The sequence below is a fragment of the Perca flavescens genome, chromosome 11 (assembly GCF_004354835.1).
Source record: "Perca flavescens isolate YP-PL-M2 chromosome 11, PFLA_1.0, whole genome shotgun sequence".
NCBI classification, from domain to species: domain Eukaryota; kingdom Metazoa; phylum Chordata; class Actinopteri; order Perciformes; family Percidae; genus Perca; species Perca flavescens.
The window spans coordinates 21,867,852-21,890,741 of NC_041341.1; the positions used below are offsets into that span (position 1 = coordinate 21,867,852).

The window sequence follows — 22,890 nt, forward strand, 5'->3', positions numbered from 1 at the left end:
GCAGGACCAGACCCTGTTGGGCCAGCTCCTCCCGGTGCTCTCGGGGGTAGCGGTGGAGGGGAGCCTGCCCGGGGCCTGGGGGAACTGGGGCTCTGACTCTGATGTCCCAAACTGTTGCTGACGGGCTCAGAGGGTAAGACTCTGTTGTAGGAATAACTGTGCTGTGACCAGCAGGCATCTGTTGTCCTGTTGTGCAGCGAGGCCTCCTCGTCTTCTTCCTCTTCCAGGATGTCTCTTTGTCCTTCCACCCTCCTGGTACGACAGTGCTCTGAAGAGTCCTCCTGTCCTTCGTCTTGCTCCTGGTCAGACTGGTGGGCCTCCTGGCGCCTGGCTGGAAGCAGCTGCAGCCCCAGCGAGGCCACCTTTGATCTGGCTGCGCTGCATCTGTTTACACTCGTCCTCTACTCGAGCAAGCAGGCAGGCGGATTTCCCGGTTATTGGGGCACAGCTTGGCTGCCGTGCAGGTCAGCCAGGGCTGCGAAAAACTGCCTGTGGATAGGAGAAAGAATGAAGAGGAACATTGTTACCAGATCCAGACTGCCAATAACAAACCACAGGAGCTGTTGTGGAGCTGTGCTGAATAGTATACCTGCTGCTTCTTTTTAGCTCTTCTTGGGGCATAGAAGGCCTCATAGGATTTGGGTTTCAGCTCCAGTGCTTTTGTTGCAAACTCCTCAGCCATCCCAAAATCCTACAAAAGGGGCAGAATCAATACATTTAACCAGTTAATAATCAAGCACATGTGGCTAAGTTTCGATCACAGAAATAAACCTTTAAAAATAAAGAATACACGCTTATGTCTTCTTTATTGCATTAAGGACATAACAGTATTTTTCAAACTAAATGGCTCTCTCAGCAATTATGCTCCTGTGTGAAGTGATAAAATAACTGGCAGGCACTCAGGTGCTGTAGATACAGACAACCTCATGATGCCAGTTTCGCTCCGGATCCCCTGTTAGTTTGCAGCTGGCTCGCTACATAAGTCTGCCTGATGACTTATGCCTAGACTAAGACTTATGTAAACAAACTTTTATGAAGAGCTTTTCTGCAGAAAAAGTATCCAGCAATTCAAAGACAGAACAGCTTAAATTACCATTATGCTGTCATTTTAAAATTTCCAGTCTATCTCAAATAGTTTTTACCCAATGATGAATTGAATGACTAACAGGAAACTGGCGGCACAGTTAAACTCTGGCTGAGGGAGCAGACATGCTGGCACATGCAGGAGCGGAGATTGTTTCACAAGATTTGAGGAGATTGAGTTCATTGCCCAGTGTGCTTGTAGCTTTCTCCCAACTCTGCCCCTGCTACCATCTGAACACTAACAAGCTTCCTCTGCCCACACATGCTCAAATCATTTTCAGTCCCAGACTTATCTTTTGTCTAAAACATTTCAAACAATTGGGGATACTTACCAGAAAAAAAGTCTCACTAAATATCCATTTAATGATGCCCAATCGTATTCATTACTCACTGACAAAACTCTAGTGAGTGAAAGGCCTTATTTAAAGTCATTAAAAGGATCACGCTAAAAATACAGCACTGGCTGAGGAACAAAAGGAAAAAAAAGTGTCTCTTGAGAGGCTCACGTTGGTTTTTCTCGCGACAGCGGGAGAGATTAAGGTACAGAGACCCTCAGGTCTTTAAATGCCTTCAGGTCATCGCCAAAGCCTTCTCTAGGAAACTTCCTCCAGGGCGTACTGGCACCTCTGGGCTGCCTCCTTCATCTTCCCTTTCTGAAAGACACATGGAGGGCAAACATGCAGTGAGGAAGAGGACAGAACCAGAAGGAAAATGTCAGGGAAAGAAGCAGGGCAATGGAATGCACCAGATACTCCCGCAATAGCTGTTCTCCAGCTCGAACCTTCCCTTCACACACACACACACGTAACAGCAGACAGGTTTGTCCTTTCTGCCACAAACTCAATTTGTTAAATGTCAGGTATCGATCATTGCTTCTTTGGTAAGTGGTGCAGAACATACACTATTCATTTTCTACATTTAACAGAGCTAGAAAAAAGGATGGTAATCGGGACGTTGTGCTGAACAACACACATTTTTTCACTTCTATAAAGGAAAACGACATCATTCAACGTGATATCATGACTTTGCATAAACATACATTATCTGTGCGCATTTTGAGCTATCTGCGTGTATGTTTACGCTGTATACAGCCGGACAGCAGTCTGCTGGCGTCACAGCGTAAACATACACGCCCACGAGGCACTTTCTAAAGCCACGTTGCGGCGTTATCGCGAGGCTACGATTTGGGTTTAGCAAACATCACCTGCGGGTTGAGTTTAGGAAAACAAAGGTGGAAAAAACATCACCGCGGGACATGATCCTGCTCTCCTGGGTGAAAGTCCTGTGTTTTACCCATCCTCCACCCCAACCAACCTCCCTATGCAGATTTTCGCCCTTTCATACTACTCCCCTACGGCGTCAATTCTACGCAATCACAAAGGTAATGTAAGTCAATGGGCCAAATGGCGTAAACACGCTAAAAAGCAGTATGCGTCTTGATAACACGCCAATAATGGCATACTAATTGGCGTGTCATACATACGCCACTTCATGAGATCTGTCTGCATCATTCGATAATAACTAAAATAAATGTTTCTTTTTAGTACAAAGAAATTGCACAGAAATTGTAAAAAAGCAGTTTAGAAACATGAAACATTTCATTCAGACAGTGCTCTTCACAATTGACAGTAAGCAATTTCTTTGCGAGTTGCACATTACCTTGTAAAAGTAGGGTTTCCCTCCTCCATCAGCTTCTGAAGGAGGATGATCAGGATATCCGGCTTGGAAGTAGCCATAGCCCATGCGGCGTTCCCTGTGGGTGTAGAGGGAAAGAGAAGTACAAAGAGGCGTGTTATGTTGTTCCTGGTACCAACAGATGGTCACTGTATTCTCTGGAAATTGGTACAAGGTAAGGTTACCTAAAGATTGTACCTGATCGATCGTGGGTGACGTTCTGTAGCCTTAGTTTATTGAAGGCAGTTAAGAAAGAGTTAGGAGGAGACAGTGAAGAGAAAAGAGGTCATGCAACAGCAGAGTAGCCATTTGTAGTAAAGGAAAAAGTGTTACAAAGTGTGTGTTGTGACAATGTACAATTATGTGTCACTCAATTTGAAATGGCCTTATTTTCGGCAGTAAATGTAGGCTACGCAGTGTGAACTGTGCTGAAAGAAAATAAAGTAAAGGTTCTGCCCATTACTTTTTCCTTTGACAGCAGAGTGCACTGGAGATAAGCCGCAGACCCAGATAGCTCTATGAATGTCATTTTAGGTGATAAGTCACATTCTTAAATTAGCCAAGCAGCACATGAGGGAAAAGAGGAACACACACACATGCACACACACAAGTGAGTGAAAAGCAGGAATGGAAACTGTTTTTCCACAACATTCCACAAAATTAGTCTAATCTTATTTTAGTACCATGAGATACTGAGCAAGACAGAAACAATCTCGACATAGAGGCAAAACTAAATACTGAGAGTCTCTCAGTGTTTACTGAGACGTGAAAGAACTCAGCAGACCACGGACTGCTTCTAGAGACCACAGGAGTAACAGCTGACTAGGTGGTCAACTTATGGACAGCACTGAGCATCTGCACACAAAGTTATGTACATGGTCTACATTTCCAGTAGCATTTACACAAAAGCATTGTGCTTACCCAGCTTGGCCCCTTTCTTCAGCAGAGTCACCACCACCGACGTGTTCCGACAGCCTATGGCCCGGTCCAGAGGCCTCATCCCACTGTAGTCACGTGCTCTATCACTGCTCCTCTCTCCACCAAATACTGGACCTACATGAGAGCACCAACCGTTAAAAAACTCACAAACACGGTGTTGACAGTCATGTGCTGGCCTAACACAGAACAGTATGTGTTTAATAACGGCCAAAGGATGCTCTCAGTTAAGGCTAAATGAATGGTGGTGTTGGTGTGTGTGTTGTTAAACTAATTTCACTTACAATCTCTGCATCTCCATAGAAGGCAGCGAGGTCCAGTGGAGTTCGTCCGTTTTTGTCCGTATGGTCGATGACCGCACCTTTCTCCACCAAAAACTGCACTACATTCTTATGTCCTTTTAAACATGCCCAGCTCAGGGGTGTCAGTCCCTCCTTGTCCATCGAAGTCAAAGATGCACCTTTGATAAAGAAAGATAATCAATATTTGGTTAAGATATTATTGGCGGCAGGGAGGAAAGCAATAACAAGAAGATGGCTCAAACCTGAGCCACCCAGCCATACTAGACATTGTGCAGGAAATATTCACCATGGAAAGAATTACTTTTATTCTAAGATTGAAAGAAGCTGAATTTAAAGAAAAATGGGTCAAATGGACAACATATAAAATAGCATTAGAATCTGTGTAATCTGAATGTTTTTTTTTTCTTCATCACATCTGGTTGCTGTTTTATGTTTGATTGTTCATTTTATCTTATTTTAGCACTTTGTAATCATTTTCAAAACTGAGATTACTATGCTATGTTTTTTTCTTTGTTCTCATTTTTCCCTAAAACAATAAAGATAAGAGTGAGAAAAAAAAAGATGCACCTTTGAAACAAACAATGGTCAATAAACACTTCTTATCAACATACTCCTGCTAATCTAATCCAGCTAACGAGTATTCCCTGCCTTGTAATTTCCTGGTGAATGAGACTGAATGCTTACCTTTAGAAAGCAGAAACTCTACAGTGCTCAGGTGACCCTCACAGGCAGCCACCATGAGTAGGGTCCTGCCCTGCTTGTCGCTGATGTTAATATCAGCACCGTGCTGCAACAGTAGCTCTGCAATCTAGCAAACGGACAAGAACAGTCAGAGAACAGACATCAAACACATCCAGGTGCACAGAGCTCACACAGGGACCATGACCCTGCGTCAGGAAACAATTAAACCAGAGATAGCTCTAAGGGCAGGACATAAAACCTAAACTGGATAACAATTTAATACCACACACACGGTTAAAAGATTTAGAAGAAGAAAATGTTGAGGTGTTTGACTTGTAGTTTGAAGCAGTGTGGTTGCTGTGGATACAGAGGGATAGTTTGTCTGGCACAAAAGAGCCACTCAGCGTGTCTCACCTGCCAGTGTCCCTGTCTGACAGCGCAGAATAGAGGAGACACCCCCCGCCGGTTGACCTGCTGCACCAATGCCCCCTGCTCCAGCAGGAAGCTGCATACCTCCATCTTCCCCCTGCCTGCTGCTGCCGTCAAGGCTAAAAGAGGAGGAAATGTTAGGATTGATGTAGGCCTGACTTCTTTATTCAGAGGAACAAGTTAAGGTAAGGATACAGTACAGTGATGAGATCAGAGTGGAATTTAAACCATTCCACTTAACAACCCTAAGCCAGAGAGGACACTGTATAGCAAAAGCATTAGTGAACATGATAACATCTATGGTACACAGACTTGTGTTGCGCATGAGCAACATCCGGTCCTTTAGTAACCCAAGCATGTGGAAAAGGAAAGGCTCAGATATAAATAGTGTTTGCAAACTCAGAATCCCTCCTATTGTTCAAAGATGAGTAGAGAAAAGCAGGCTGATGTTTGGTGCTAATTGAGTGTTAAAACAGACAATTATGTTATGCTTATTAAACTCATTAAATTCCTGCCTCAAGCTCCCTGGGCCTTGTACAGAAAAGATGAGAATCCAGTCAGTTTATGCATTAACAGGCAAAACATCCGACAACAAAGTCAAACAGTTATGTTAAACACCCATTCTTGTTTATATTTTGTATCTTTTTCAGAACACGATTAAATGGAATTAACTGTGTCTAAGTGATTTATCGAAAAAGAAAACAATAATTTGTGCTTGTATTTGCGTCTGTGAAGAAAACAAAGACTGACTGTTAAAATGTTCAATGCTTAGAGCTTATTGGCTGCTGCTGACGTATGGCAGCAGATGGGCGGTCTTAGATGGCGCTGGTTGTCAAAACAGAGTAAGATCCACTGTAAGAATCACAACAGCTCTGCTCTCACATTCACCTCGGAGAGATTTAAGGTGCCGCTGATTCTCCAGTTCTGACTGACATCATCCATCTGGATGAACAGTCATCAGAGCCAAACTACCCCACCCTCCATCTGCTCAAAATATGGATATCCTCACACACCGTGAAGAACAATGACTAATCTTAGCCTATGTTAGGGCTCCAGGGAGCAACATTAACAGCACCTGGGATGATGCTGGGTTACACCAGGGTTACACTGAACAAACTATCAACAGCTGAGCAGTTGATGTTTGAAAGTGAATCCTGTTTTAATATAACTCATTTTATTCTTAAAAAGTTCCCCATGCTTAGTGCCATTCCCATATGTTCATGTTAACAGTATTAACACAAACACTTATCTTAACACTAGAGCATCTCAGCATTCCGTATTTTATTTAATCTTATCTTGTGTTTTGTAAGCTATTATTCGTCAGCCTTGTCTCCACTCTGCTCTGCCTACTCTTGTAAAGCTACAATGATTGTAGTGAGAAGACTAAATCACTGTCTGATAAAAACAGATTTACAAAGTAAATACATAATAATGTCCTTACCCACCACTTCACTACCAGGCTGGAGAAACCCAAGACACACCAACAAGATAGAGGTTTGTTATAGTTTATGTTTTTCTCAGGGTAAAAAGGAATACATAACTCAATTTACTTTGATAATGGATGAAATGTCAATAACAAAAGGTTGCAGGCAATTTATAAAAGGCAACACTGATTATTTGTAAAATTTAAAGTGTTTGCTTTGCCTGGGGACTTGGCAGATGCGCTATTACATAATAAATGCATTTATGCTGAGCACACAGGCATACATTGCCTCTACATCTGTGAACAATTTAAATTTTAAATTTTAGAATTTAAATTCTATTATCTGAAAAGTTGTCTTTTACATTTAACTGCTTCACACTGAAAGACAGAAATTAGTGACGTGAGCTAAATTAAATGAAAGTTAATTCAGCTTCCTGTTTACACGCAGGGTAGTTTGGATGAAGACTATTTCCTACAAAATGCTGATAAATAAAGCCCCTAGAGACATATCTTCTCATCAGAAAACAGTTAACAGTGATGGGTTCAGCGCTTAGAGTAAAATGCAGGTGTTTGTCACTTGGTGCGAGAATAAAGAGCATCTTTTTCCCAGGCACCTGAGAAAACCAACAAATTGCTGCCTGGGATTGCTCATGCTGTGCTCTTATTATACAGTAAGAATGCTTGCCCTCTTTGTACAAACAGAAGACATAAACTGCAGAGCCTTGAACAGAGGCAGAAATGACCTCAAGTGCATTTTATATTGTACATATTCAGAAATTGTCCCCTGTATTTAAGTCATTCTAACTACAGTATTTAGAGCAGTGGGCAGCCAATCTCCAGAACCTTAGACCACTCGAAAGAAAGCTACATCAGCATGAACTTACAAACACAGAAAAGCCCTGACCACCAAAACATTATTTTATATTCTGACTCAAATAAAAGAAATATGTTATGATTATTGCCATGACAACTGACATGAATAACATACACAGAAGTACACTGGCTACTTAATTTGCTATAATCTCTCTCTCTCTCTCTCTCTCTCTCTCTCTCTCTCTCTCTCTCTCTCTCTCTCTCTCTCTCTCTCTCTCTCTCTCTCTCTCTCTCTCTCTCTCTCTCTCTCTCTCTCTCTCTCTCTCCACAGTCCGGTTCTGGTGGTTGATGAAGCAGATATGTGCTAATTAGCTCTCATAACAAAATGCCAGAGGATGATCTATACTCATCTGTACATACAGGTTAAAACAACAAAATGTATCATAAAATGATACATGATTTACAGAAGATTACACTCCTGCAACACAAGAATTTGTTGGGCGTTGCCTTGAGCCAATCCTGCTGCTGTGTGCTCACAACGAGAATGATTCTCTGCAGTTAAATTACCTTTCTTTGCATAAAGGAAAAGAGTTTTGAATGCTAAGAGGGGATTTTAAAAGATGGAGCTTGCCCAGATGTGCAATTCAATTTGCATAGAGATGTAATATACCATTGAATTTTAAATATGAATTGCTTCTTCACAGGGTGTTATCAGAGAATTGTTTGGGAGATAACGATGAATGGCAGCTTTTAAGGGGATATTGGAAAAACTATCGGTTTTGGCATTCTCTCCATCAGAGCACCGGCTGCTACCAGATTGGATTATGAAATCTGCACGCTGAATGGTAGGAAAGGGATTTTAGGTTAAAGTAAGATTTAATATATCGCTCAGTGCTAATCAATCACCAGCCAACATGAGCAGTGATTTTTACTGTGTCTGCATCTCTACATGTAATACACCAATATTATTAATTTTACGTCTGCAGAAATTGCAGCTTTATTTCAAGCATGACCTGGTGGACAAAATATGAACATTCTAGTCATAATTGTGTTTGCCCTGAATGCAGATGAGCTTGGATCTCGTTTTAAATGAGTACAAAAATATTTGAATATGCGGTCTTGCCAAGGGTTTTGGAGTCACTTTGTTTCAGATCAGTGGTGATATTTTTCTTTCTATTGCTACCTGTGATATAATATTTCATTATTTCAGAAGGCATGCCAAGAGGGTGATGTGATATAATATCCACTTTGTAAACAGAGCTGACAGGTAAATACTGCAGAAGCTCCAATGTTTATGAGAGTATGATTACTATTATTCACAGTAATAGTCATGTCCAGGTTACATATCAACTTTTATAATCCAATTCAAATCTTTGGACAAATGTATTATGTTTTCAACTATGAGCAGGCAGGTGTGTCACTTGTACCAGAACACAGATTCCAGTCATGTCAGTGGAAACAGAGCAGCAGTTCCACAAAGGAATATTTCAGAGGGATGACTCTTTGTCCCAGGACTGTAATAAGGTCTGAAGTCCTGCAGTCATTTAGCAAGGCACAAGCACCAGTTAGCCACACTGTGGACAGCCTCTCCACTAATGGGCTGACCTACATTCCTGTAGCACCAAACTTTTACTGCTAAATGCTGCTGGCTTACAACTGAGACAGACACAAAAAGACTATTATTAAAATTCTCATTTTTTTTATCTATTCTAGTATGATTGTGCACAAAAAAAGCACCAAAAACTGTTGTCAAAGAAGAAGGGGTGTGGTTTGAACATGTATAGCTCTGGATCTCTAAGTTTTACAGCAAAAGCTGTGAAGATGAGAGACAAACATTTCATTTGTGTCCAACATTTCAAAACATTCACAAGTACACATACTGCAGCTCTAACAGTGCGTGTGTCTGAAACTTACATAACGTATCAGAAATACTTTACTACTTAAACTGGTTACCACAAAACAGCATGTGTGAATAATTATTCTTATGACCACTTCTTGGTGTCTTTAGTGATAATGACATAATGTACAGCTACATACAGTACATTTATCACCACATCACCTCTGCAATAGCTTAAAAATCATGATTCTTGGACACTTTCCTAGCAAGTTTTACACCTGACAGCCACTTCTTGCTTTTAGACTTCATATTGTTCCCTGGACTTTTCTTTCTTCCACAACATACCTCCCGATGGCAAACTCTGGCTCTTACTTTCTGTCATCGCTCACCTTTAAAAAGGCAGACGCACAAACTTACCAGTCGTCACAGACATCTTTCTCAGAAAAAAAAGGTTCATCTAAGATCAACAGCTAAATGTAAACATCAAGATCTAAATGGATTATAATCTATATGCAATTATACAGCAATATCCCTGGTATACCTAAATGCAATGTATACAACAGATGTTGGAGTAACGTCAAAATGTCCAAACTGTTGGCAGGATCTTAACATAAAGCCCCAAGGGGGATACTGTAGCTGAAATCCAGTGGCATGTTGGAAAATCATTGTTCAGAGGAAATGCTGTGTTGACCAAACTCTAAGTAGAAACCCACATGAGCCACAATAACTAATGATTTTTACCAGAAAGCACACACACATTTGGGATGAGTGACCTCTACATCAAACAGAGAGCATTACTGTACAGAAGAGAGATACAAGACCTTCCACTGCAGCATGCAATTGCAGCAGCAAGGTCCAGAATGCTAAAACAGCAGGTGATGATACAAGGGAGCCATGTAATGCAAAAAGATGAATGAAAACATACCTGTCTCTCCCCACAGAGTGTCGTGGCTATCAACTTGCACAGCATGCTCATTATTCAACACCAGCAAGCCTCTCACAACCTGCCAAAAAAGAAACCTAGATTAATGGTATACAGTGTCAGCATAATATATCAAATAAACCTTCAAGAGGTTATACAACATGCTAATGTTGTAGCAGAATAGGAATAGCAAAGAAAAGGGATAACACTGCCTGAAAAAAAAAACTTAAAAACACATCAGACTAGAGAACCACTTGTCTCTGAACCACTGTATGAGGTTATGTGAGTTGTGTCCAATCTGATTAGTACTTTGACTTTAACAGTGTCTTCTTTTACATGTGGGTTGACAGCTTAGTTTGGCCCAGTTCTGTTATTCTGAGCCGGGCCTCGGGATCCCATTCCAACTAATGAGGAAGCCAAAATAAACCTTGAGCCTGCATCACACCTGGGCAGCCAAAAGCACTGCACCGCGATCAATCCCTGAATCCTGCTTTCAGACATACAAGGCTGAATAACACTTGGAACCTTTATCATCACAGAGAACAAGATTTGCTCAGATTATATCTATAGTTCCTCTGCTCTTTGAAATTCAATGTGGAAGGTTAATTCATTTGTTTTCTTGTTTCGGGGGACTGGTGAGGGTTGATTGTGTGTAAATTAAAATATATGCATGTGTGTCAGTCGGACCTGTGTGTGTCCCATGCTGGAGGCTGCTATTAAAGCCTGCTGAAGAGCTTTGTTCTTCAGAGCGCAGTCCTGCTGCTGCCCCTCAGCACTCCATTCTAGCTCCAGCAGGTACTGGATAATCTCTGGGTGTCCTCGGAGAGCAGCATGGACCAGTGCACACTGACCACTCTTATCTACATGATTAACCTGGTGGGAATACAACATGGTTAGTTTTATTGGCCTAAAGATATTTCTAAATCATCTTTATTTATAAGACTAGAGGGTTAAAAATGTGGGCTCCTCACCTTGCCCCCCCTCTTACAGAGCAGCATGACTAGTCCCAAGTGCCCTGCAGCGGCTGAGAAGCAGAGGGGGTTCATGCCATTTTCAGACACCACATCTACACTGGCCCCGAACTCGAGCAGCAGGGAGGCAATTTCCTGATGACCGAGGTGGCACTGGACGCAAAGCACTGGCGCGTTGTTCAGGACCTCTGTACGGTAGTTCACGTTTGCCCCACCCAGCATCAGCAGGCGGCTCACCTGATTGTACAAATGAAATGCAAACACAGACAGCTGGTGTTGGAACAATGTTATAAGTGTTACTATCTGTGAGCTTGTATTATCTGTAAACCATTCCATTTTATTGCATTAATAAGCCCTCTTATGTTAAATGTCTCTTTTATTGTTTACTTTTAAAGATGAATGTAATTGCCTGAATTAGGAAACAAAGGACTGACAACATGCTGCCATGCTGTGATTTTAAAGTAAAAAAATCGGTCTGTATTCAAACATGTCAAGTCAAGTTTATACATACAGCCTAATATCATAAATCCAAAATGAACTTGCCTCAAGGGGATTTACAATATGTACAGCATACAACACCCTCTATCCTTAGACCCTCCATTCTAATAAGGAAAAACTCCCAAAAAACCCTCAAAAAGGGAAAAAAATGGAAAGAGCAACATAGGAAGGATCCATCTTCCAGGACAGACAGAGATGCAACATATGTTGTGTGCAGGGTCCAAAATTAACTTTTTTGTCCACCAAATGGCTAGTGAATGTTCAAATTTGACCAGCCACTCAATAGATTACCAGCTGGTAGATGGTGCCAACTTTGGATCCTGGTTGTGTGTACAAAATCAACCCAAATAGCTAAATTAAATATGAAAAATCAGGATGACAAAATTATAGATACATTTTAAACATATACGAAGAAAAAATATCTAGTAGGATCATTTGAATTTTGTATGCACTCATTTTTTTCTACACTATTTACAACATTACACAAGGTAATCTTAAAGTATCTTAAGAAAAAAATTTGATCTTGACTTACATTTTAAATAAAGAACATGGCAGGAGTTTGTTATACTGGAGGTGCAACAAGATGGGGGATTAAACCATTTTCTAAGCAAATTTTTTTCCAATTTATGACATTCAAGGATTTGTGAACACCATGGGCAATAACTAATTCAAACAGCAGCATAATCTAGATCTCCGACTAAGATACATTTGATTTTCCCTCGTAGCTCATTTTAGTGCAAAAGCTCTTATTGCTTCAGCTTCAGATATTTTTCACCAAGGAAAGGTCAGACACAAAATGAAGTGGTCACATTCTACTGAATGCACTTATTAAGTGTGTTATTCTCTTCCGTGATGAGGAAATCAATAATAAATGCTTAGTCAAACAGAACGGAGCGGAATGAGTATCTGACAAAAGGAAATGAAATTGTGTGCTTTGTGTTGAATCCAATCTGGAATAAATTAACAGCAATTCTCTGTTTTTCCCCAGAGGACAGAACAAGGTCATTCTGTAAATGTCGCTTTGAGTGATGTTAAACTTACACACAATAACTCGCAAATAGACAATGAGGATGACAACAAGTGATGGAATACCATTAAACCGCTGAGAAAGTATGTGGGATAATTTCACTTCAAACCAGAATACATCATTGTGACATAATCTAGGAAAGGCCAATGATTTTCTCCCCCTCAAAACTAAACTGGAAGGGGCTCCAAACAAAAGCAACAAATCATTAATAGACTATCAAAGGAGTCAAAACCGTAACTGCATATCTGAATAAATTATACAGTAAAAACATATTTATGGTAAAAAAAAAGAAAAAGAAAAACAGTTTATCCTTGTATTACTTTCTGTGCCCCATTCATCTGCTGACATTTTAACTCCTCACGTTTCTCAATTTCCTGCTAACATTATTCATTTTCCGTGTTGCTTATATGAGAATAAGAATGCCTGGGAAATATCTAATGCTTAAAAAGCTAATCACTGTGTGGAATAAGCAACTGACCAGTTTTAGTCTGGAAATATTATTACGTTACAAGATATAAATGATATTACAGTTGGCCAAAAATGCAAACTGAATGTATCTGCCTTCTTTTCTTTTCTTCTTGTGTTCAAATAAGCGGTTGGCATCCAACTGTTTTTTAATCAACTAACATAACACTGACCGTCTTTCATCACAGACACACTCTTTTCACTTGGTCTATATTCATTGCTAACATGAGATACACATACACCCTACATCTATTTATCTAGTTTTTCCGTAATCCTGCCGACAGACAAACAAACTGAAAACATCACCTCCTTGGCGGAAGTAATAAGGACAGTTTGGAGGTGAAGAAGAAAAGTTTTCAGCTTTTATATTTTTACCGTCCATTTAAATTCGTAACTCACTCTGACTAACTATTTGAGTACTAATTTACACTTTTGCCTGCCTGTTTATGGTATTTGGCCTTGCAGACAAGAGATGACCATGGATCAATTATTCTAAATTAATTACCATTTTGTCATCTAATCAGCTAATGGGCTAACTGTATCAGGTCTAACAGACATACAAGAACTGGAGAAGAGCTGGAGAAGATCTTTACCTTAACGTTGGGTGTGTAGAGATTCCTCAGGGAGGCCAAGGCTGCAGAAAGGCCATCGGCACTGCAGCTAATCCACAAAGCCTGCAGCACACTGGATGACACACCTGTTCTCTTACTGAGGCCCTACACACACCACACACACACACACACACACACACACACACACACACACACACACACACACACACACACACACACACACACACACACACACACACACACACACACACACACACACACACACACAAACACATAAACACACACACACACACAAAGACATAAACACACATAAAGTCAATGAACATAAGTTGAACAAGCTGTCTTCACATCCTATGGCTTCTCCTCTGGTGAACTATTTTATAGTCACACGATACAGAGAATGAACAACATTAATTTTCTAGAAGGGATGGATTTCAATCAAAGATGAATTTAGAAAGCTTGTCTAGCTTCCATAGCTGTACCTTGAAGATGTGTGCTTTGAGGATGTGGTGCCCCAGCTCCATGGTCTGTTGACGATTCAGTTTCCCCTCTTGGCGGGAAAGCATGAAAGCCATAAGAGCATGGCCAGTCCTGGGTGAGGAAACAACAAAAAGGATACTCAGCTGTAAAAGAGAATAAGTAACAAATATAATTACAGCAAAACACCAGGAGACATAAGTTTTCCATTTTGTTGTTGAAAACTTAATGTTGATACAAAGTTATCAAAATATAGCCTCATCAGGTCCTTCTGCTTCAGGATAAACTTTGGATGTTTTTTTTTTGCTATATGTAAATCTGATGCATTTTGTATTCTTTTGCCTCACTTAAAATGAAACTACTCATTTTGGTCATGAAGAGCACCTTGGCATTGTCATGGAAAACTATTTTGTTCTGTCCTTTTGTGAGTTCGATGTAAATGCAGAAAATGCCCCACTGAAGGATGGGAAAGAGTGTAAAACCCCTAGGTTCTCCTTTCCTTCTTCACTCAGACACTCTGCCGTTAATTAATGCAAAACTTCATTAAAAGGACATGCATGATTGCAGATCACTTTGATCTGGTTAGAATTCTCCCTATTCGTGCCCTGCAACAAACAGAGAGGCATTGCAGCAAGCTTTTGTGTGCATTCCCTGTGCCAGATTCTGAGCCTTTGTTTTTTAATGATGGGAGTTGGAAGGCTATGAATGACCAGAATATGAAGCTCAGCTCTGGTCCATTTAGAGACATCACTGTGTGGGCAGAGGTGATACTGACGAGCAACAGGGAGGGAAGAAAGCATGCCAATGTGACATCATCCAATTTATTAAGCGTGAATGACTGAAGTCTCTAATGTGGGTAAGGGGGCTACAGAATTACAATAAGGTAGCACTACTAAAGCAGATAAGCCTGTCTCTCAGGGCAAGAAGGGCAAGGCAGAAAGTAAAGATCATTTTGTACAGACTGAAGTCTGTCCTGGAATCTCAAGTGGAATACAAAGTAGATGCATACGACTGCATACATTATGTAAAACGTTTAGGCAAACATTTTTACCCAAAAACTTTTTTTTGTTTTATATTTCCATATGTCCATTTCTAATATATGTTTTTAGTAGTGCTGTCAAACGATTAAAATATTATAAGATTAATCGCATTAATGTCATAGTTAACTCGCAATTAATCCGATTTTTTAATCTATTCTAAATGTCCCTTGATTTATTTTTGTCCCATTATTTTTTTTCTCATTTTAATGCTCTTATCAACATGGAAAAGTGGATCGTCTTGCTTTGTGCTTTTGTCGCCTGGCTTTGACGAGGGGGCGGAGAACAGCTGTGTGCTTGGCCATCAAGTGGTATTTCAGACTGGACATGCTGCGATGATAGCTCAGTTCACAGCGACAAAACACACAGATCACTTTGCTCTTGTCAATGGAACCATTTGGCAACTTTTTAAAAGTAAACTTTCCATTCAGAATCTTATTGGCATCCATTTCGGTGTCTCGTGCTCACCATCCACTCAAAACGTAACGTTAGCCTACTATTCTCTGGCCGGCTCGCAAGCCCAAACAAGTGTGTGTGGCATGCCTGTTGATTTGTTTCCGGTCTAGCTAGATATGGTGTGGTGTTGTAGTTTTTCTAACGTTACTAGTTGTTGCAACAGCATGTGAAAAAAGAATGTTAATCTCGCAATAAAAAAATGTACAAAGTTAAAATGGGTTTGCAACACGTTTAACTGACAGCAGTAGTTTTTAGGTAACAGGGACACAATGGTAGGAATACACACTGATAACGTGATTTTTATGAAATAATCCCATATAAATATGTATTGCTACCAACAGCCAAAGCTCCGGACTAAATAAGCAATATTACTTGTTAGAGACTTTTCAATGGAAACTCCGCTGTTCTGTCTGCTAAAGGGATCTCTGTATGTCAGTAGTGTCCTTGTGAATTTTTGATTGCTACTTACAAATTAAAAAAAGTTGCAATACAGTACATTACCAACTGTATTACAAACAGTTATGTTGACAGTTATGATTACAATAAATACCTCTCAAAACAGAACATCTCAAACTAAATGTCCTCCCCAACTCAGATATTTGTTATGTGCATTTATTTGTACACAAATGGCTGAATTTCAAGCAGTGCAGTCTAAAATTTACTGTAAGGATATTTTGATAAAAAGCCTTCTAAATTTAATAAATTTGACTACTCTCATGTAATTATTACTATGGCTTAATTTGTACTTTCCTACAGATTGTTAAGGGTCTACTTGTAATGCTACAGATTTGTCATGTAATAGTAGCCCAAAAGGAGAGCTGCTGAGTCACTGCATTTGCCTAAAAAAAGCAGAGGACTGACCTGGGGTCACAGAGGAAGTCTGTACTCTCTCCATCAGCTCTCCACACAAGCCACTCTCTGAATGAAGGGTGGCAAAACATGCGCGTCTTGTCCCGCCGTTTGATGAGGAAGCATGAGAGCAACTCCATGCGTTGTTGGAAGTCCTCCCATTGCAGCTCCCCTTGGATGAAGCCGGCGTTGATGGCCTGGAACAGCTGTTCGTCAGTCATGGGGTGCAGTGAGGCAAGCGCCACATTGAGGATGGGCAGTGAGCGCTCAAAGGCTGAATTGGTCATGAACTTCATGTTGCACTGTAACTGGTAGAGCTCAGCCAGCGAGACGGGCACGACTTTGTAGCTGGCACTCTTGATCACCAGGTGACCTCTCTCAAACAGATCCAGGGTGAACTTAAGATACAGGTAGGAACCCTGGCTGCGGGAGATCAGGTGGCTACTGAGCTTGCCGACTGTGATAGGGTCGGCCTTGCCATTCAGGCTAATATTGTTCATGATATCCTTGCTGCCATTGATACGGTACTGGATATACGCATTGAGGTCGTTGCTTATCTCTATGTTGTCAGAAAAGTCATCTAGGGAGATCTTGGAGAAGGGCAGAAGGCTGGTGATCTCCTATAGAAGATACAAGGTAAAGACAGTCAGTAACATATAAGTTACAGTACCAGTCAAAGGTTTCTTTAACTTGAATGAGAAAGCGTGTCCAAACTTTTGACTGGTACTGCATATTTCCATGCTTAATGCAAATTATCCTATATTGATGAGAACATGAACCAATTCAATCTCAATACTGAACAACAAAAGTAGTGTTCTCTTTCTCACCTCTGCAATATAAATTGTATTCCTTATTACCACACCAGACAAACAGAAGAATTATGGCTTGTGAGCGTTTACTATCAGAGGACTGTCTTGAGCAGTAGGGGAGCAAACAAGCTGAGCTATCAGGCCAAAGCAGACACTTGTTACTATCGGAAATGCGGCTATGAGGAAAAACAGGACTGGGAAAGTGAGTATTAAGAGGTAGGGGATGGATGGGATGATGGGGGGGCCAACAGGAACACTTCTAACAGAGGTCTGACCCAGAGCTCACATTTCAATCTATGTCCTGGGGGTTGGAGAAATCAATGCACCTTAATCCTCCAATCCTCTGCCTGTCTGAGGCTAAAGAAACATTGCCTCAGTGAGATAAGACTTCTCTCTTCCTCATCATGACGAGGTACAGCAAACACACACACACAAACACATGTATCCATACATGCACTGAAACGCACTGATTATAATCCCCAAGGTGAGTGAAGTGCTAGCAACAGCTCACGGATAAGCCAGATATTAGTCTAGCAAGCAAAGGCCAATATCCTGAATCTTCCTCCTTGGTGACATCCTACTTGTTTGCTCCAAGTGCAAAACAAAACTGTGACACTTCCTATGCACAAATATGATGCTGTGGTTGCTTTTCCGATGCCATGTAAAATGATTTGAATGAAGTTACTCGGACATAGTAATATGTGAAACTGACTCGCAAGTTAAGATAAAAAATTGCTTCCATTTAAAAACTGCTTCACTGTGTCAATCAGAGCCCAACTACATTCACTTTCACAGAAATGTTTTAAACAAATTGCATTGTGTGCAGTTAACTGGGACATCAAAAAAAAAATTCCACACCATCAATGGATCCTGACAGATTAATAGAGGTGAATACTTAAGTGTTGAATACAAAATATCAGCATTACAATAGACTGATTAAGCACATACAGAGAACTTTGACATAAACCAAATATTAATTCTGACTCACAGGATAAAACCAAATGGGCTGAACTTTGTAGTGCATTGCATACTGATGGACACTATCTCGGCCTGGCTTCTGCCTGAGCATTAATAACTTGAGCTCTGGATGTCAGCTATCACATTATTATCCCAGGCTCAGTGCTTCATCCCAGCAAAGAAAATCAGCCGTCGTGGGTCTCATCAGGCATGTCAAAGCCTCAGCTCAGTTCAACACAGGCCCAGCACATCTCTGTAACTGATCGACCTAGTGTCACTTTCCCTCCAAGCTAGTCAGCTCGAAGTGACTGCTCCTTCCTTGTCATGCAGTCCTGATTCCTGGGTCACTGATACTTCAGTTCCTTCTTGAATGTTCCTGGATATGCTTGACAAAAATGACTCTGTAGAGAGTAGAGTATGACAACGAGTAGCAGCTCAGGCAAACCGTTCAACTTTCACACTTGTCAAAATCTGAAGGGTTTGATGGCAGTCAGCGAGAGTATCAGGAGGTGACGGCAGATCGGACTTGAGCTTTGTTACATCCTACAATTGCGTTGAGAGAATTCTTAAATTACCTAACCGTCAATGTAATAAATGCAAGACATATGTCATATTGCAAGAAAATATATTTTGCACGTTTTTTATCTTTCTTACCAGTAAATTGACCCGGACAGTGACCACCAGTTTAAGCCAGGAGGGGAACTTGGCAATGATCTTCGTGATGAAGGAGGCAATGGTGTCTCCGTAGTCAGGCTTATGGAACTCCGCTTCGTTCAGCCCGTCTATCAAGATGATGTGGTCCTCCTCTGGAATCCTCTGCTCTGGAAACGCACCCACACACACAACAACCAAGGGTAAGATGATGTGCAGTGAGGTACAGCTCATAAAAGTATTAGCTCAACTAAACTGCACCATAGCGTGTGTGCAGGGAGGTGCCTTGTTTCAATGCAGTAACTAAACCCTCTCTCTCAGAGGTGCGGTGAGAGTGAGTAGTAGGGGCTTTTACTTAGCTTCATCATCTACACAGCCACTGCTCCTACTTCACTCTCTAATTGAATGTTAAGTCACATTTGCTCTGTAAAGATAACAGTTACTTTCAGTGCCAGCTGTTTGAGTTACTCTTTCCCTGATTCTTTGGTATACTTATAAGCTTGTAATAGTCTTCTTGTACATTCCTATAATGTTTGCAAGCTGCAGTGTCTCTTAATGACACAGCAAATGAAATCAATACTTTCGTTACATTACATTACATTACAGTTACCTGGCAGACGCTTTCATCCTGAGCTTACATTGGATCCCATACACAAACATTTGGAACAATTTGGGGTTCAGGGCTCAAGGACACATGTTATGTATCAACATATCCATAACAGGTAGGGAGTAGTTAGAAAGGGATACAAGAGGACAGTGCAGACAGTATGTGAGGCAAGTAGGGTTCAAAATGAACCTTATGATCTTATTATAGCTTTCTAGTTGGTTTATCAAAACTCATTAGTTGGGGCATAGTTATCCTTTGTAACACTACTAACACACTACTTGTTTTTGCAAAATCTAGCAGCGGTTTCAGATGGCCTACAAAGCAATTTACACTATAACTTAGTGTTGGTTGTCAGTTAGAAACCTTAAAGACAAGTACAGTTTATCCCAAAAAAATGTAATCACATACACAAAAATGATTAAGATGCCTGTCAGCACTTCTGCCAAGGGTAAGTGCTGTGCCATCTAAAGAATGTTTTGTATAATATACATTTCTTAGAGTACTATGGAGTAACAGCCATCTGTTAAAGAATAAAATAGCAAATGAGCAAACTGAGTCACAACAGTAGGAGCCAACAAAAATGAAATAGTTAAATATGATACAACTGTGTGTTTTACCTTTACGAAGGTTGGCTAGTGGCTCAAGGACCCCCCTCCGGAAAGCGGCCATTGGGTCCTGGACACAGGAGCGCAGACTCAGCATGCTCTGGAGGTGGGGCTCTTTCAGCAACAGCTCCCGGTACGCACTGAGTTGGTGTGCTCTGCACAGCAGGGCAGCGATACTATGAACAAACTCTGGTACCAGACAAGTGTACGTGTTATCCGCCTGGCAGTAGTGATATGCCACCACCTGGAACACAAAGAGAAGGGGGAAAAAAACAATAAAGCCAGGGTCATTTTAGAGTTAATGAGTATTAAAAACATGTTAGAGTAATAAAGGAAGACCGTAAATTAGTTTTGGCTTTAGCAATGAAAATATGCAAAGCTGAGAACATTTAATAACCTCACTGCATTTGCAAAAGCCAACTGCCTTGTTGACTAAAAAGCAAATTCTGTGTACAGTCTTGAGTCTTACGCCTTCTTATATTCATAGCCTCCATGCAGCCACATATTCCTTCAACCAAGTTGAGAACATGACTTTAGAATGGATGATGAAGTAACTGGGCAAAGGCTGACCACCTCAGATAAACTCTACTATAAAAAGGAGCCATTGGATCCCAGGTGGAGCTCTAAAAGAAGGATCTTCTGAGCCGGAACAGGTTGCTGCAGTGTTTAAAGGAGGTCTGATTTCTAAGGAAAAGGAGGGACAGGGATGGGGGAGAAGGAAAAAGAGATGCCCTGGGGATGTATGACTCTGTTCTAATTACAGTGCAACCTGGAGGAGCTGACACACTTCTGAGATCAGCAGGAGGAGCCGGTGACCATTTCCTCTGCTTCATAATGCTCCTTCAACAGCAGTGACCAGCTTCTGGAAAAATCACTGACTAAAGCTTACTTTCTTCTAAGCCATACAACAGTGACATCTGAAAGGAAATATAAACCACATGAACTAACAAATCCACTATGAGCACTCTGACTGGAAGATGTTGACAGTGATTTAGAGGTCTGAAACAAGACTAGGTAGGAGCAATGATACCATAAACTTTCTACACCAATCCAGAGCCTCATGATGGCGGTGCTCAAAGAAGGGAATGCGATTCAAACAAGTAATTATGATTTAACTGGGGCTGGAGCTTTGTCTATGGCACATGTCATCCCTATCCATCACTACAATATCAACTAGTTGTCTCCAGATGTGTGCTCTTTACAAAAGTGGCAAAATAATGTGTTTCTCTGCAAAGCTAATGTGGTATGGTCTATGAGAAACGTAGGTAACTCAGCAAGTATTTAGCAGGATCTAAACACACAAACAAAGGAAGAAAATTATCACAAGATTTTAGAGGTAAAGAATACATCATCCTAGGACTGCCTGCTATTAAATTCCATGGGAATAAATTGGCTCTACGTATCATAAAAAGAAACAAATGTGAGAGAACAGGAACTAAATTAAACCAAGAGAATAACACAGCAGCAGCAACTGATTCAGATATTCTTTCAAACACATTATTAAACATTATACACTATAGTGGATGATTTGGTACAGTGAAATTTGTTCTATTTCTATATTTTGTAAGCCACGATGGCTCTTCAGTCACCTGGAATAATTGTGTTGCAAACAGGGCTGTGACGTGGTGGTTTACTTTTCCAGAGAAAACAGAGACAGTGGAACAATTTTCTCTTGGGGCATACAGTAAATTAATATACAGTACATACAGCAAATTAAAGTTACATGCTGATGTATAAATACAATAACTTTAGATATGTGCCTGGCAAAGAGGCTGCAGTTCATGTAGACTACTGCCTCATCAATGAGCAATAACAATTGCAACAAATGATGATGCAACATTCTGCAGTGCACCTGCAGTACTTCATGTACTGGGGCACAACATTGAATTCACTGTTAAGAAACAATGCCTAAAAAAAACATGCCTCTGTCAGAAGGGTAAGACATAAAACTTGCAATAAACCATAAAATGTAATGGCCTCAGAGACCACTTTCAAATCAATAATTAAAAAGAACTGACAGAATTTGACAGAAGCTGCTCAGTGTTGCATCAGTATTCACACATCACAGGAACAGAGCCCCTGGGAGAGCGCCTGTTGGAAACACTTTACACAATAACTGGCTGAAGGGATATTGCTTGGGTTTCTCAGACATTTAGATGAGCCTCAGTGGTGTAAGGTCAGCTGTCTGGTGCATGAACTTTAGCGTTCCCAGAGGCATTGGCAAACTGTACAGTAGTTATCTCATGCCCCATTTCAGTGTTACAGGGACACCAGGATGCAAATGTTATTAAATGATTCTGAGAATTTCAGTCAACTGTGAACTGAATGTGCTGTTATTACATGCAGTGGTGCTGTATTATACACTGCACATGTGGATAGGGTGTAGTCAGTAGTCCCCAAAGGTGTAGGAGGGAAGCCCAGTGGAGAAGTTACTGCCACTGAAATTATCTCAGGATGCTGAATACAAAAAATTTAAGATTTGATGATTAGAAACTGATTGACAAAAGCATACCACTATGACAGTTTTAACAGCAGAATCCCAAGATGTGGAGCTAACAATTATTAAACCAAAAGACAGCCGTAGAGAACATTTCAGACAGGTACCATGAGGACTTGTCTGCCCATTGAAAAATGTTGATCATAATCAGAGAAACCATTGCAGATATATGGTCTAACTGTGTCTTTGCTGCCAACTGTTTCACAGACAAGTGGCCTACAATAATGATGGCAGTGTTGCTTACTAAAATCCAGAAATGCTTAAACTGTTCACTTGCTACTATAACAAAATGAAAAGTATGTTTTATATTAA

At 40.7% G+C, this 22,890-nt stretch overlaps 1 protein-coding gene across 1 annotated transcript in view; it reads right to left on the reverse strand.

Annotated features, from left to right (window-relative positions):
- Positions 1-303: 303 nt before the first annotated feature.
- Positions 304-22,890, reverse strand: part of tanc1b (tetratricopeptide repeat, ankyrin repeat and coiled-coil containing 1b) — a 100,635-nt gene continuing 78,048 nt past the window's right edge. The window contains 21 exon segments of the mRNA XM_028590452.1: positions 304-417; positions 419-453; positions 553-696; positions 1,596-1,624; positions 1,626-1,690; positions 1,692-1,736; positions 2,743-2,754; positions 2,757-2,886; positions 3,684-3,771; positions 3,774-3,810; positions 3,978-4,153; positions 4,680-4,803; positions 5,091-5,224; positions 10,104-10,182; positions 10,788-10,973; positions 11,072-11,308; positions 13,655-13,777; positions 14,116-14,224; positions 16,465-17,072; positions 18,873-19,039; positions 20,094-20,325. Coding sequence (XP_028446253.1) covers positions 304-417; positions 419-453; positions 553-696; positions 1,596-1,624; positions 1,626-1,690; positions 1,692-1,736; positions 2,743-2,754; positions 2,757-2,886; positions 3,684-3,771; positions 3,774-3,810; positions 3,978-4,153; positions 4,680-4,803; positions 5,091-5,224; positions 10,104-10,182; positions 10,788-10,973; positions 11,072-11,308; positions 13,655-13,777; positions 14,116-14,224; positions 16,465-17,072; positions 18,873-19,039; positions 20,094-20,325 — 2,874 coding nt within the window.